The 17,245-nt window shown below is 32.3% G+C and overlaps 1 protein-coding gene across 1 annotated transcript; it reads right to left on the bottom strand.

Moving 5' to 3' along the window:
* Window positions 1-3,358: 3,358 nt before the first annotated feature.
* Window positions 3,359-16,930, bottom strand: LOC137929915 (E3 SUMO-protein ligase RanBP2-like). The gene is made up of 12 exons (XM_068773043.1): window positions 16,750-16,930; window positions 16,453-16,678; window positions 9,671-15,099; window positions 9,442-9,587; window positions 8,058-9,325; window positions 7,783-7,985; window positions 7,552-7,692; window positions 6,731-6,928; window positions 6,198-6,527; window positions 5,215-5,418; window positions 4,898-5,011; window positions 3,359-4,401 (listed from the first exon to the last, which is right to left on the bottom strand). The coding sequence occupies exons 1-12, from the start codon at window positions 16,816-16,818 to the stop codon at window positions 4,357-4,359; spliced, it is 8,373 nt and encodes a 2,790-aa protein (XP_068629144.1). The 5' UTR covers window positions 16,819-16,930; the 3' UTR covers window positions 3,359-4,356.
* Between the last annotated feature and the right edge of the window lie 315 nt (window positions 16,931-17,245).

The raw sequence follows: 17,245 nt of genomic DNA, 5'->3' as shown, positions 1-17,245 counted from the left end.
GACGGCGTCGACAACGAGGTAATTTTTTCGGACGCCATCTCAGCCTACCGCGTACTCCGCAGTGTCGAGGTGGACGCGATCTTGGTCCAGCTCTTCACGTGGCAGTGGGGGTTATCTGAGTACCTTCAGTAGTTTAAGCTCAAGGAGGACCGGGCGTGGACCAGACCGTGGTCCACCTTGTGACAAACTATCCCTCATTCGGAGGACTCCTAGTCGTCTCCGTATGCCAGTTAGGCACTAATAGCTGCGAGGACGCTATAGCTTCGCTAATCGAGGGTGATGAGACACGTCCAGAGTTCATAAAGCTTTGCAGAAAAATTGCAACACAGGTAATAAATAGAAACAAAAGTTAAGGTTTTAAAATAAAAATTGTAAGTAAAATAAAATAGGCAAATAAATTAAGAAGTAAACGAAACAATATTGTAAAAAAGTAAACCTAGAATAGACCAAATGTGAGAAATAAAATTAAAACAAGAATTGTAATAGTTAAGATATAAGGAAAAGAAAAAATAAAGATTTTAAAGGCTGCTCAAAGAACCCCTATTACCTTATATTATTTTAAAACTACTTTTTTGTTCCTCCCGACAAAGGCCGTATAGTAATAGTAATTAATTTGCTCAAAATGATAGGAAATTAAATCAAGATAGAACCTCAAGTAAAATAATTATGAGCTTTTAGCAATGTTATGAGTGAAAGGGAGAAAGCGTTTGCATGAAATGTTGTTCAAGAAAAAAAATCAGGACAAGTAAATCGATCGAATAATATAACAGGATATAGTTTCTAAAAAGATTCATAATAGTCAAGATATTGGAGATTTTATATTTTACAAGGACCATCCATTTTGTAAAAATAAGGTTAACGTCTGTGTCACCCAGTGGAGGAACAATTAATGTCTGCGTAAAAATTATCTTTGGTTTGTCATAGCGCGCCGTAAGTTCCGATTTTTAAACTAATGTCATTTTACTATTGAAGAGTGGGGAATAATTATTTATTAAATAGTCTTTAAAAGTGATTCTTCTTAAATAACGTTCCTAAATCTGAACGTGATCACGTTAGCATCGCAATATAAGTGTCATTAAAATCTGTTTGATTATACATGTATGTATATCAACAACTTATATTTATAAGTAGAACAAACTGACTAGCTATATCTTAAATAATTTATTAAATTTTAACAAATAAGGCAAATAATCTCAAATATTTTTGATTACAGCTTACAAATTCAGTGCACTTGACCGTGCTGAGTGCGGACGACGTTTAGTATTACGTAACTTAGATCGAAGACTCCCTTGAGAACCGCGAATATATGAAAAATTGTTCTGAATAATAACACCAATGTCTTCAATGGAATTTTTGTTATTGTTAATAATTTGCCTATAATGTAACTATTGTCAAATATAATTTAAACATTATAGTCGATCTAGGAAAGTTACCTAATCTAGCCATAAATTCTGTTACTGACTGTTGACACACATTAAAAAAAATATTAATTAGAATTTCGAACATTAGTTTCTACGCAGTGGCGTAGCTATGGTATTTGGGGCCTGGGGCAGATTGGGACTTGGTGCCCCCCCCCCTAAAGAATCTAAATAATTTCAACGGAATGTTGTTAATATATATTTTTTTGGTTCAAAATAATAATAAATTTATATAAAATTACATTAGATCTTAATAAAATTTATTGGGAAAATTTAAACGAACATTCCTCACTTTTTGGCCTGCAAAGTCATTAATCACATTTTCAAAATCAATAGTGTGGACTAGTTTGAAACACAGATATGTGTTTTTGTGATTTAGGGCCCTTTTAAAAAACACTATATGTGTTTTGCGAATGAAAGGCTTAAACACTGTGTGTATTATAATTTGTAACCATTTACTTTTTTTTAATGATCCTATTATTTAACAACTTACAAAAAACAACCTAACAAAAATAGTAAAATTCGATATTCTTTTTATGTTATTTACTTTAAATTATGGTTTTCATTTTTCTTTTAACATTTCATTACTCATCATTCAAAAAAAAAACAATTCAAAAAAATTATTTTTAACTTTGGTGCCCCCCCTGCTTGTGGTGCCTGGTGCGACCGCCCCGCTCGCCACCCCCTAGCTACGCCACTGTTTCTACGATAAAAAAATTGACTCCTTTCCCGTCATAATTGTATATTTTGTTTAGAAGAGCACTAAAGAGAACAGAATTGCAATAACTGCACTGTACAAAGTAGTTAAGGAGCCAGCCGTCATTTTTGATACATTGAAAAAGCTAGAGATTAGCCGAATGATTGTGTATCCACCATCCAAGGGTACACTGAAAGCATGTTTGTTGGCTACCGTGAGAGATCCGGCCGACAGCGTTCTATTCGAACAAACCAGGCCATAAATGCAGTCAAGGTCCAAAACGCGTCGAAATCCCATAAGGAAGCAGAAAATCCTTTCCAGAGAAATGAAAATTCCACCGAGGACACTTTCTTGGATTATCAAACAAGACCTGGGTCTAGGGGCTTACCAGAGATAAACAGTACATACTATAAACCAGGCACTAAAACAAGAGAGTTTAAAGATCAAAACAGTTGTTACTAAACATACGAAAAACAGAAAAATTATTTTAACCGATGAAAATTTTTTTACAATGGAGAAGTACTACAACAAAAACAAAATGATCGAGTGTATGCACACAGCTCTAAAGAAGCTTCCGAGGTAGTGGCCATAATTCAGCGAAGCCAACATCCAGCATATGTCATGGTTTAGTGGGGTGTCTCCCACCAAGGGGTAACAAAACTCCATTTTTGCGAAAAAGGTGTGAAAACTTTAGCCAGTGTATCAAGATACTGTGCTCGAAGCGGTAGTTAAACCTCTCAACAACACCTTATTCAAAAACGAAGTGTGGACATTCCAACAGGCTTCAGCCCCGGGTCATAAGGCGCGCACCACCCAAATTTGGCTTGAACTAAATGTTCCAGACTTCATACAGGCCGATGATTGACCTGCTAGTCCAGATCTAAGCCCTTTGGACTATAAATTGTGGTCAGTGCTACAGGACATGGTGTGCTCTAAGTGTCACTTAAATATTGTAGTAGTAAGTATTCTTTGTAGGCAGCAGTGACCAAGTTTCCAATAGAAACCGCTCGTGAATCTATCGACGCATGGACCTACCGTTTAAAAGCGTGTGTTAAATGTAAGGGTGGACACTTTGAATAACTAGTTTAGTGGGTTAACATACCTTTTTTCACACTACATAATCGCATGTAAAACTATAAAATAAAATTATTTTTTTAGAAATTATCAGACATTTTCTTTGTTACAGAACTTATAGATAGACTAGGTAAATAAAAAGAAAACAACATTTATTTAATCTCTTAATTTATTTGATGTCAGACAATGAATTCAGTGTCATACATTGAAATGAGAAATGAAGAAAGTCTTTTGTTATTATATTTTTAATTCCTATGATCTACAGTTGACAGAACATCAAAATTCCTTAATACGTTCAATTTATCCATCCTTTCTCATTCCAAATGAGAAAAATTCTTTAATTAGTTATTAAATTCACAAATGTACAGATTAATACACTCCAACATAAAAAATTGGGAATGAATTGCAAAACTGAGGACACTCGTTAATAATAAAATGACTGAAATTTTATGAATTGCTCAGAACACTAAAAATAATGCTACTAGTAGTTTGTAGTATTATGAAACTACAGCCATGAAAATATCTGATCAATATTATATTGCAATAATGTTGAGTTAAACACTGCACAGTATTTATAAAAATAAGACTTAAGAATATTGATCAGATCTCTTGTCTGTAATTTGATACTAATGTAATGATGATCACAGGGTCTCCAGAAAAATAATTACAAAGTTCTATTTATATAACATATTATCGGGAATAATTGTCAGTTCATTTAAAATATATGATTTTTAGTTGTAAGAATATAATATTGCAGAGAGAGTAGAAAATATTTTTTATGACTACATCAGGACAGTTTTACCAATTATGATCTGCACCTTAGGTGTAGGCAGAATGAATGTGAAATGTTTAAATCTATTTTAAGTATATTACATACATGTAACAATGTGTACACTAAATCAAAATTTACTGTTATTCATATCAACAGTAATTTAAATAAAATTATGACAATATTTGTAATAGATAAAAGAAAAATTAATTACACAATAATTTAGACATATCCTTATGCTGGCTTAATGAACTTTCACATAACCTAAGATGCGACCATCAACTCGATGCAAATACTTTAGTAAAATAATAAAGAAAGGGAAAATGGACTGAATCCTATGAACATTTCACTTAGATATATTTAAGAATGTTGATAAAATAATTTTCTACTTTTATGATTTATGATTCTGGGTCCATGGATGAACATGTTGCAGTTTTACTTGTCTGAAAATATAAAAAAAATTATAAGCCAAAGATCATTATGTATATCATCTCTTAATGTATGAGTATAAAAAAATTGCAAAATTAGATTATGGTATTTCTATAATTATTAATATAAAAGTTCTAAAAATAATTTACTTGTGAATTAAATCAGGGCAGCTACAAGTTCTATTTCATTATTTCTGCACTCGTTGGATTTAAAGTAATTAATCATTTTTATTTCTAGCATTTAGTTTTTATAGATTTGACATATAATCACTTATTATTTGAGTTAACTTACTATGGGAACTAATTAAAATAACCAGGAAAATCCATCTTTTTAAATAAAGGGAATTACAAATAAAAATACTTTATTTATATGTTTTGAGAGAGTATATATGTATTAATAGTTCAGGGCACTTGGTTCCAAAAGAAAAGAAAATACCTTCTTTTCATGAAATATTGCCAATAAACCAATGTTAACTATTATAACCACCTAATAAACAAAACTGGTTATTACCTCACAACTGTCATAGAAGTACATAGCCGTTTCACTGTCTGGGAAATTAATTGTTACTGTTTTGTTCACAGAATCATAGTCCACACCTGACCATGAACATGAATCGCCGGATATCTGGATAGTAAAAATGTGTTAACTGATAAATCAAATAAATTACAGAAATGATAATAGCTTATTTTATGTAATGTTTAAATGTTATATTAAACTAGCAAACTAACAAAAATTACAACTAAGAATATTGACTTTAGCAAAAGTTTTAGATCAGGACTTTTTTGTGTTGCATATGTAGGGATATTTAAAAACCAAAAAAAAACTACCTGGAACTCTGTATCAGTGTAAATGAGCGTGTCAGCGAGCACCTCCCCCGTATTTGAATCTGTGACGATGATCTTTGGCGAGTAAATGTTCTGATCAAACACAACTTGTATGTGTGCATGGGAACATGTTGACTTTTCACTGCCTAGTTCCACAATAGCTTCACCCTCACATGAGAAGTATACACCAGCTTCTTCTTCTTCTTCCTGTTACATTCAATATTTTAATAAATAATATATCAGCATAAAACGAAATAAATTTTAATTTGGGCAGGATATTTGGAGCCAGAAACTCCTTACCTTACAAATGGTAAAAATGTATTTTTAAGTTGCATGTTATGCTTCCATATGTGTAAATTAATAGATAAACAGATAAAAATATATAAATCAAAAAAGCATTATATAATTTGTAATATTGTAAAAATATTTTAAAACTTGATGGTACACAGTACATCTCAAGTGTCGTGAGTTGGAGGAAATGTGAGTTTAGATTCATTTGCCCGGGAGAAGGACCCTAGCCTCAGCCGCATTCGCAAAGCTATGTGCCCTCTCACGCACCTACATCACGTCGTTCACAAGTGACGTCTTACGCGCCAGCGCCAATTTGAATTTACATTATAATTTCTCATTTTGGTCTTTCAACTCGAGGTAGCATTAAATTCACGCCAGTGTTTGTACTGTCTTGCGCCCCTTTGGGGTAAGCGTTGAATAAATATTTTAAAATACATTAATATTAACCTGTTAACTGGGTGAGACGTATATATATGTCCAATGGGGTAGATGGGGTGCATAACTACTTGCAACATTTTTTTTACTTATACCAAACATTTCAATCTAATGGCAGTTAGAAGCAAGAGCTGATAATTATGCTGGGGTTATTGCACAGGAGACAAGTAAAAACGGCAATGATACACAAAGATTAATGTGTGGATATTGGCCAAAAAGAACACATAATTTTTTCACAATTATAATCACACTGTACTTACTTCATTGTAGTTCTCATCAGAGTCATCATGCTGATATAGATTTTCATATTCTTCTTCCTCCCTGGCCTCGTCTTCCTCAATTTCCTCAAAGTGAACTTGTTTGGATTCTATAGCAGTTTGCTTATTAGTTTCCTCGGTGCTTGTGATTTTCTCTTTGTTAGGTTCATTAATGTTCATTGATTGTTGCTCAGTTTTTATGGAAATATCGTCATCAACACATGCACTATTTTCCAAATGCTTTGGCAGTCTAAGTAGAGCAACACTATCAAATTTGTTATCACCGGCTTCTTTGGCTTTTCTTATTTCTTCAGCAGCAGCAGATTGTAATTTCTGTGTAATTAATGATATTGTACACATTAATGGTATATTTTGTGGAATACAAGTCAATAAGCATCTCTTGACCAGCACCCCTTGTGACAACAACATGTTCTTCAAGTAATAATTCCAAATTGGTAATTGTAAGCCTATCATTATATCAATAATATGACAAGATTACTAGATTTGATGTTACATATGCATTATTATTTACTTACTCGAACACATTCAATAACCTTATCGCGGAAATCAATAGCTAGTTTGGTAGATTTGAAACGCACAGCTAGCGTCTCTTGTTCACCGGCTACATTTTCAGCATAGTTAATTCCAGCCCAGGTCCATGCTCGGTCTGAATTCTTCATTGGTAATAATTCCAAATCGATGAACACCAACATGTTGAGTACTGCTTTATGTACCTGTTGAATTTATACTTATTTGTAGTTAAAATAACCCATAGATAAAATAAATCTTATATCATAAAAAAATTTGCCACACAACTTTTTTATTTCACTTTTTAAACTTTTTTAAATTTATTAGTTTCCAATACAAAATGGACAGACGGTAAAAAGAACTGCGTTAGGAAGACGGGTTTACGACATTAATGCATATCTTTTCAATAATTATTTACGCCCATTACTTATCTTGTGACGTATGGTAAGTAAGCCCCCGTTTAACGCATATTATACGTGCCAACAAAGTAGGGCGCAATGCGAAACAGCGCTAACGAAGGTATCCTAACATGTAAATAAAGGGGTTAGAAGATACATAGAAAAGCTTAGAAATTAAATTTAGTAATGAAGTTCTTTATAATAATAAAAATGAAACCAAATATTTATTTCTTACGAAAATAAAAACAATTACAATGAATAAACTTATAAGACCCAACAGTATTCAGGTAAGAAAGATAGGTTTTTTAAATAAAAATTATTTTTTGGTTTGTTCATTATCTTAAGTTTCCACCTGTCACACGACAACTAAAGAGAAACTAAGAAAACATATGTTTTAAATGTTAAGTATTAAGTGTTAAAGTATAATTTACCAGTTCGCGTCGCAATAGTAGGCGATAGGTTGCTCTTTTAGGATGAAACAGAACCTTGATTTCGCCGACGCCTCGCTCTTTCCATTCGCGTGACTTATCGTCGTACCTGTATAACTTACAACGTTCACCAAATAACTTTTCCTAAAACAAACACATGACATTTAAAGTAAACATGAAAATTTTATCTTGATGTTTATGAATGGATACTGTAATCAACATATAGTTTTTTACCTCATCCTCCTCTCCAGTAGTTACTGTAATTTTATCTGGTAGAGGAACAATAGGTTCATAGTGTGGGTCATATTCTTCATCTACACTACATTCAGCTTTAGAGTCTTCTGCAGTTGAAATATCTTGACATTTGTTAATTTTATTATTAGTTTTGCCAACAAATATTTTTTGTCCAGCTCCTTCCCATTCAAAATCAGCTACCTCTGTTGAAATTATAGTAAAGCATGTAAAATAATGGGAAAAAATCTAATACCAACCAAATATAATCTACTTACTTTGAATGTTGAAGCCAGTGTTACTTGTTGATAATGCCGCAAAGGTTAGGGAATTGTCTATTTTTAATATTGGCGCTTCAAGCTTATTTTCTTTATTTTCTTCTTTTAATACATTTTCTTTCGAAGTGTGTATTGTGGCATTATTTGTCTTTAAACTGCCCAAATCAGTTTCAACCTTAGAATCCTTTTCAGCAGATTCATTTGATGTAATTTGAAAAACAGCATTATTACTAACTCCAGATTTTAAAGATTTTTTTTCATCGACCCTTAAAGCTGATGGACCAAATATACTTCCTTGAGTATTTCCACTAAACAAGTTTACATGCTTGTGATCATCCCCAAATATTGATTTGACTTCAGAACTTTGTGTCAAATCTTTATTTGTTGTCAACTCAAACAATGATTTATTAATAGACAGTCCAGTGCCTCCATTAGTTGATTTAGTCTCACTGGCCTTTGATTTCAATTCCGTATTTGTGTTAAATGAATCAAATTTTGGTGGTGCTAAAATTGATTTTTTGATTACTGATGATGGTTGAGAAGTAAAAATATTTGACTGGCTGTTTGAAATGCTGGGTGTTAATTTCTGTTTAGAAAAGTTTGTAAACACATTAGGTTTGTCTGTTGAGGTACTCTCTTTATTAGGGGCATCAACACCAACCTTGTTTATTACTACGGGAGCATTATAACCAACCGGTCCAGTGGGAGTACGGAAAAGAGAAACGTCTGAAGTTTCGTTAAAGTTGCCAGGTGTACCATATAAAGAATTAGCTGGGCTTTGTGTATTCTGAACTATAGGTTTTACTGGAGTACAAATGTTAGTTTGGGTTGGTAGTACAGATTTTGATTGGACCCATTGAACCGAGTTATTAGTTTCTTCATTTATAGATCCACCATCATCGTTACAACCTCGACATCCTTGACATGGTGGTTTATTTTTATATGTGTAAAAGTTTTCAGGCAATTTTAATTCATTTGCTTTTTGTTTTTCTTCACTGGAGGCCAATATTTCACTTACAAAGATAACATCATCCATCTCATTCATTTCTGCTTCTAAATTAGTAGCTTGATCAATAGCACTCTTAAACTCTGAAGCTAGCTCTGGATTTGGGAATTTAAGACAAAAGTGCTCTAAACATAGTTCCTTGTCACTACTGTTTTTGGCAGTAATATGCCATGTGGTTTCATCTTTAGTTTTATATTGAATTTCAGGAGTCAAATATTGATTAAAGCAAATGCAAAAATCTGTTTCTTGTCTCATTAAAATTCTGAAAATGCAAAAATGTACATAATGTCAAAAAATTATAAAAATATTATAATCATTACATAAAATAAAAATTTAAAATTATCAGAGAAAAACTATATGTATCATATTTTTACTCACCTTCCTTTATTGTTTTCTTTGTGTTTTAGTACCTTTACAATTCCAACAGTAACTTTTTCCCATTTCCCATCAATAAATTTATACAAATTTGCTCTTTGACCAAAAATTAAATTTTCATTATTTTCTCCAATATTAACACTCTCCTCCTAAAAAGGTATTGTTAAATTAATATCTCAGAACAGTTAACCATATGGCTTTTTCAAATATTTAATTTGTAATTCTGTCTTACCAATTCTTTCAATGCACTAATAGGGCTGCTAGGAAGTATTGCTTCATCTACATTATTTGTTTGACTTTCATCTGATTTTGTTTCCTTTTGTGCAGTAAACTTAAATCCGAAATTCTTTGATGTATTTGGTTGTGATGTTATAAAAGTATTTGTTTGAATTGTTGACATTTCACTGTTAACATTTTTTAAAGAACAATTGAGCGGTTGTTCACTGTCATTTGTTTTAGATCCTCCGAAGTAGCTTGAAATGGGCTTTTGTTCACCAAAGCAAATTACCGCTGTTGGTTTATTATTTGGAATGCCGAAAGTAAATTTTTGAGAATTCGTAGTTTTAAACAATGACTGTGTTTCATTTTTTACGTTGTGCTCATCATTTACACTTTGAGGAATACCAAAAGTAAATTTTGGCATATTGTCCATAAATAAAGATTTTTGTTCTTTTGTTACATTGGATGGATCCTTTGGATTATTACAAGCGCTGCATTGCGTAAAACTTCCCTCATTTCTTACAAGGCATTGATTACATTCCCATGTACCTTCCTTAGGTTTAAATTTATCCCCCCAACTGGGCATTACAAAACTGAAAGAACTCTCCTTGTTAGAATTTGGTTTAGGATCAGCAGTTGAAGAATTCGGTTTCTTATCTGTAGTTGCAGAAATTGGAGTTTTTGGATTATTACATGCACAACAAAATTCAGCATATGCTTCATTTTGAACATAACACATTTTACACTCCCAGGAACCAACTTTTGATTTAAATTTATCACCCCAATTGGAAAGAGGATCACTTAAATGTGGTCCAGTAGGTTGACAGGAACTGCCACTGTTCATTAGTATATTTTGTTTAGCAGCATTTTGTTCCTCTTTAGCTGCTTTGGAATCGTCTTTAATTTTAGATTGAGCTATCCTTACTGCTTCAACAAATTCATTACAAATTTGTACTGTTTTGAACCTTAAACAAAAAGTTTCTGCTACTAGCTCACCATCAGAGAAATCTTTGGCACACCATGTTACTGCTTTATCCATATTGGGCATTTTCTGAAAAATCATTTCTTTGTTAATAGCATGATTACAACAAACTTTCATGATTTGCTCCCTTCTCATTAAAAGTCGAATTTTATTATTGTTGTCTTTATGCATTAATATCTTTATGTTTCCAAGGCCCCTTTCCTTCCATTCTTTAGCAGAAGCATCATATCTAAGTAATTTTGCTCGGTGTTCAAATAAAACAATTTCATCTTCTTCACCTGTTTTTTGGTCAACCAAAGCAGGCAATGGTATTACAGGTTTAAAATCAACTGCAGGTTCAAATTCTTCAACAATGTCAGATGTGTTTAATTTGTTATTTTTTTCAGCTTGTTGGTTACAATCAAGCTTTTCATCATTTTGTTTTGGCGTTGTATTAAATAGATTAGTGAAAGGAGTTTCGCTATTACTTTTAAATGACAAGCTACTAAAAACATTAACTTTACTTTTTACAGTTTCTTGAGCAGGAGAGGCGACGGCTGTAGCAACGTTAGTGACAGCTTTGAAAGACGGTGTGCCTGTAAATGAAAATCCTCCAATAACAGTTTTGTTTTGCTCATTAGTAAAAGTATTGTCAACTTTTGGGCTCGATTTATCGATCTGTTTTTGGTTCATTTTTGCATTGTTGTTGGCAGAAGACAAAGCTTCTTGGCGAGCCTTTTCAAAGGCGTTGTAAAACTGTTTGGCAATTTCAGCAGTTTTAAATCTTATACAAAACTTTTCGAGAATTACAGTTTCTTCAGCAAAATCATTTGCAAACCAGAAATAGGCTTTCATTTCATTCTTCATTGGTTTAATTTCCATTTCAGGTAAAATAATGTGATTAGCACAGACTTTATGTATCTGTTCTCTTCTCATCAGTACCCTGACTTTACCTGTCAATTTATGTTGGAGTAATTTCATTTCACCTAAGCCCCTTTCTTTCCATTGTTTATCAACAAATCTGAATAATTTTGCTCTAGCATTAAATATAACAACTTCATCTTCTTCTCCTGTTGTAACCTTAACTTCAGCTGGTAAAGGAATAATTGGTTTAAAATCTGGACACGGATCATAATTCTCCACTGATGTGTTGCTTTTTTCGGATAGTGTTCTTGATTTGTTAATGCTAGTATTTGGTGATGATTCGGACATAAATCCTCCAACCTTAGAGTTGTCGAGATTCACAGAAGTATTAAAGACACTAGTTGAAGCTTGTGCACTAGTAAATAATGTAGGATTCCAAACAGATGATGATTTTGCAGTTGTTTGTTTAGGTCCCCCTTGAACAAAACTAAACTTCGGGGGTACTACAGCTTTGCTTTCACTAGTGCAAGGCATTGGTATTTGATAATTATGTGGACTATTCTTAATATGTTGAGGAGGTATTGTCACACTTAAGACGGGCGCTGGAGTAGTTGTACAAGTAGGCAATGGGTCCGAAGAAGTTATAACTACATTTACTGGTAAAGACTGTGCAGGTTCTTTGACTTCTGTCAGGTTTGGTGGTTTTAAAGGAGCCCCTGGTGTCACCAAAGGTGCTATTGAAGTAGATACTGAAGTGGTAATTGGTGCAACAGATATTGTAGGTACTACTGTTACATTGGTTGCAGCTGGCCCAGAATTAGCTGGTAAATTTGCAGGAATGAGATGAGCGACATCAAGATACATTTGATCAGGAGTTGGATACACATTAGGATAGTTCATTTGACCTCTTGTTGGATCAAAAATAGGTGCGCCAGGGATAGATTGTGGTTGGGCAAATTGAGAATATTGGTTATAAAGATTATACAAGTTCTGTCCATATAACTGGTAAGGATTAGATGGAATAGGAAATGGAGGCATAAGACGTTGCGTAAATGGAGGAATTACTTGAGATGGTGCAAAAGGCACATGGGGAGTAAATGTTGATGCAGTGTCACTTGCTCTATAGGTTTCATCTAAATTGAATAATTCATTATCATCTATTGCCTGGTCTGAGGAAACTTTTTTTAATTTAAAAACTTCTTTTTTCAATTCTGCAACTTGTTTCTTTAATTCAATGACATCTTTTGATTCATTTTTGCTTTCATCTATCTGTCCTTTTATCTGCTCAAGTGATACTTTAAGAAGTTTAAATTGTTCTGCAATCATTTCAGTGTTAGAATTGATAGTGCTAATTATTTCATCTATTTTGTTCTTATTTTCATTGTTAGTAGCAGCAGCCGTTTCAACTTTTTGTAAATTTTTTATCTGCTTTTCTATTCTTTGTAAATATTGGTGGTCAAGTCTATTACTTTCTATTAACTGTGAATCTATTGCACTTCGATAACAAGTAACATTAGTTTGTGGTTGGTATTTAGGTGTAGAACTATTAACGTTGCGGAAAATATAGTTTGGTCGTGTAGGATATTGTTCACTCCCAATTAAAGATAGATTTTCATCAGACAAATGTTTTATATCTATGTTATTAGCAGCCACAGAATAGTCTGGATCCACTTTGTTTATACAAGCTTCTATTTCTTCAATCAAATCTTGAGTTTCTGAGTATAAAGAAACACTTTTATATTCAGATTCCTTTAGCTTTTCTAAAGCTTTGTAAGCAAAATGCTTTGCTTTACTTAATAATGATAAACATTTAGAATCATCCCTTGAGTTAGACTTTTCTTCAAGTGCAATTCTTTTATATGTTTCACCAAGGTAATAGTATGCCTTTGACGACTTTACATGTGAAAGCAGCTCAACAACTTTTTCATAATTTTCTTCTCGAAGATGTACTAGTGCCACATACACTTTACTTTCTTCAATTAATGAATTAAGCTCTTTGGAGCTAAGTTCTGTATGTGGGTAATCAAAAAACCTTTTTTCAGGTACTTTCAATACACCTTTGCTTTTTAATTGAGCCAAAAGTGGTATAGATGCTGAATAATAAAGAAATGCTCTCATTTCTAATTTATTGCTTTCCTCATCAACACTCTCCAGTTTCGCTTGTTCACTAAAAATACGCCCGAGCATACAAAGGAGCTCAGGATGTAGGCCATGATTATCTATGCACCTTACAACTTCAATACCTGCACTTAATGTTGCTCGAATATCAGTTAACTCAGTACCTAACTCATTTTGGCAAAATTTGTAAGCACAATCCCACCATTTCATTTGAGCAAATGCACAATGTAAGTCTGTAATATTAGCTGGAATAATTTGTGGCTTATCATTGGCAATGTAGGAGTGCTGATTATGTTTCTGCTTTACAACAGTCAAAGCAGCACAATACATAAATGCTTGAATATCTAATTTACTTAGGGTTTCTGGACCACAACTTGAGGAAGTAGGTGCCAACATATCAAACAGAGTACATTTAAAGCTTGAATATTTTTTATAAGTCATTAAAATCCAAATTATGTGATGTAATGAATTTGGATATTCTCTTTGTGCATCATCATCATAAGCTTCAACTTCACTCTTTCGTGGTAACCTCAATGTTGGAGCTTGAAATGAATTTGATGCTATATGAGAACCTTTAAAATTTGTTTGATTTGGATAAATTTTCTCAAACAGTCTTTCTTTCCATTCAGAACTTGAGCAATATTGAGAAATTTGGTCTAAAAACAACTGACTTTTGTCCTGACAATTAGCAAGTAAATAATGACCTGATTGAGAGCATCTATAACAACCTTCAATATACCAGCGGTAGGTTGCATACTTTTGTTTTTCTGGTGCATGAAAGAGCCAATTAACTTTAGTATCAGTTGGCACTGTCTGCCAAGCAATTAACATTAATGGGTCTGCTAGTCTTACACCTTCTCGCCAACTTATTACGTCTTTCTTAGCCATTTTAAGTAAGACAGTAGCTGTATGAAAAGCTAATTGACCCCTATGGTGTTTTAGAAGGCATGTATGAAATTCTGAAAATCCCAAAGGTGTGCCAGCTCGAGATACTGTTTCTATTGCTTGATCGTAAGCAACAAGCAATTCCTTAGATTCAAGTAAGCTTTTTGAAGATCCACTTGGTACTTCTGTAATACTTAAGAGACAAATTCTCTCTTTGACAGTTAGTAAAAGTAATTGATATAACCAATCCATAAAATTATTAGTGCTATGGTTCAGAACCTGGGAGACAACTTCATACCAATCAAAGTTATGTAAAAAAAGTTTACTCTCAAATTCTATTTTGCAACTGTGTTCAAATGCTTCTTTAACTTGATTGGTATTTAAGTAGTGTTTTAACAACCGAATATGAAGTAATAAATCCTTTGGTCTTACTAAAAGTTCAGAATTTAGCAATTTGACAAGAGCTTCAGGATCAGGATTAGCCATTTTTAAAATTCTCTCTCTAAGTCTGAATGTTACAAGATGTCTTGGGAATATTGCTTCTGCTTTTTCACACCAGTACTTTATACGTCCAGGATCAATGGTAACATCATCATCCGTAAGCAGCTCACAGACTAAAAAAGGAAAGGAAAATCTTTTTTCATTATTAGGTTTCATTAAACACTAACATTACAGCTTGAAAACTATATATGTTGTACATTCATGTTAAAGCTGCTTGGAGGCTTTTGAAAAATAGCTTTTACAGACATCAGTACTGACTCCAGAACTAAAAGGGAGTGGTCTACCAAATAAACAACAACATTAACTATAGATAATAAGCATGTGCGTATGTAATGTAATGAGTGTGCAAGTTATATTGCTTCAATAGAAATGGGTTTATAAAATAATAAACAATTTTTATTTGTATCTCCTAATAAACTATATTACAAGATATAGAAAACATCCCAATTTCACAGATTATTTCTTGTAGAAACAATTCAATCATTTTTAATTTATGCTCAAAATCTTTACCTATTATTACAAATATTATTTATATATAAACTCACTTTAAAATGATTGCTCCAATTACTTTGAAAAAAATAATTTCCCTTTTCTTTAATATTTAGATAGTGGCTCTAGCTGTTATGTTACATTTGGTGAAGTCAAAATGCTTAATATAGACTAGGCTGTCATGAAATATTTATGTACATTTAACTTTAATTACTGCCATGTGTCATCACTTAAAAGTTTTATGGCTTAGAAAATTGTTAATCACTGTTGCACTTTGCTATATAGAGTATCTTTCTTATAATAATTGGAATGATATTTAGTGTATACAAACAGAAAAAAAGATAATCAAAAACTGTGATATGATATAGATGCTTATATAAAACAATACAAGAATTTAAAAAATTTGATGATTCATAAATATTCATGATATTTACTTATAAATAACGGGATTCATTAAACAATTGCCATTCATCCAATCATCACCATCATTATAAATCATGTCTTATTAATGTTATCTAACTAAAATATACTACCCCCATAAAAATATTAATTTGAAATTAACGTTATTTTTAACAGAGGTTTATAACTTATACACTTCGCATTTAAATTCAGGGTAAAAATTCAAAAATAGTCTTTCAAACAATAATTCAACAACATAGATTCATAACATGCAGTGCATATTACAAGTATAACATCATGGGTATAATAACAATCTAATGTAAATATTAAAAAACAGATGTTATAAAATTTTGCATCATAAATGACCGTTTTAAACTTTATAGGTTATACAAACCCATTACACACTTACAACATATTCATTATCTACTATATCGTAAATAATGCAATGTGGATAATTAGACAATTTTACATATACTAAGTTTTTTTTTTCAATTCTCCTTACCTTTTATAAATAAATAGTAATACCCTATTTCTTTACTGATTTTAGTCAAAAGTAATTGAAAGTAATTGAAACTTACTATCCAGAATGGTACTGCTTTGTGTAGCGTCTATTTCGAGTGAAGTTTTATATTGTTCCAGCGCCTTCTCTTTCTGTCCTAGTTTTTGAAAAGCTTGCCCGAGAAGTTTATGCGCGGCGGCATTTTTATCTTTAGAACTAAGATATAGTTCAACGTATTTCACGCAGCTTACATAGTCCCCAACTTCAAAATACAACCGAGCAACAGAATATGCGCGAGTTTTGAACTGCAGGAAAAATAATGTGCTGAAATTACAAACACCAAAATTCACATGAAATTACAAAATTTTCAACTTACCTCTTTTGATGACAATTTGGATGTTAACGTTTCCACGTGTTTATCAACGTCCTTTTTGTTTCTATACATGTTTACGCACGTGTAATAGCTAAATTTATTCACAGGTGTTTCTTATTTTACGACAAATTGAAAGCGTGGATATAGAAACGATAAACGGTAACAATCTTCGACTTCGTCATTATTCTAGAGTTGCAGCATAGAGAAAAGCTCAGTAATAACGAGTATTACCAGCATATAATTGGTAATAAGATTGCCAATAATGAAATGAATTTATAGGATAAAATGAGATTCCCTTTAATAAATAGAAAAATTGTAATGTTAAAAGCATGTTAAGCTTCGTTTTTTTAAATATTTTTACATATTCTTTGTTCTTGTATACAAGAATCGTAAAGAAATTTGTCTTAAGAAATGAAAGATAAGCTCTACATTAGTTGAACAGACAGTGCGAAAAAAATACGTACACAAAAATGGGAAAAGTCCCTAATTTTATTTTATT

The sequence above is a fragment of the Battus philenor genome, unplaced genomic scaffold (assembly GCF_028537555.1).
Source record: "Battus philenor isolate CCGP_79_NKW_IND1 unplaced genomic scaffold, ilBatPhil1.0.hap1 SCAF_5, whole genome shotgun sequence".
NCBI lineage: Eukaryota > Metazoa > Arthropoda > Insecta > Lepidoptera > Papilionidae > Battus > Battus philenor.
The sequence above is the reverse complement of the archived record's forward strand: the minus strand, read 5'-3'. Positions and strand labels throughout refer to the sequence as shown.

Coding starts and splice junctions, on each gene's coding strand:
- LOC137929915 (XM_068773043.1), bottom strand. CDS start 16,818: ATGTATAGAAACAAAAAGGACGTTGATAAACACGTGGAAACGTTAACA. Junction 9,326..9,441: donor AAAGAAAACAATAAAGGAAG/GTGAGTAAAAAT, acceptor TTGCATTTTCAG/AATTTTAATGAGACAAGAAA. Junction 5,419..6,197: donor CTGATGAGAACTACAATGAA/GTAAGTACAGTG, acceptor TGAATGTAACAG/GAAGAAGAAGAAGAAGCTGG.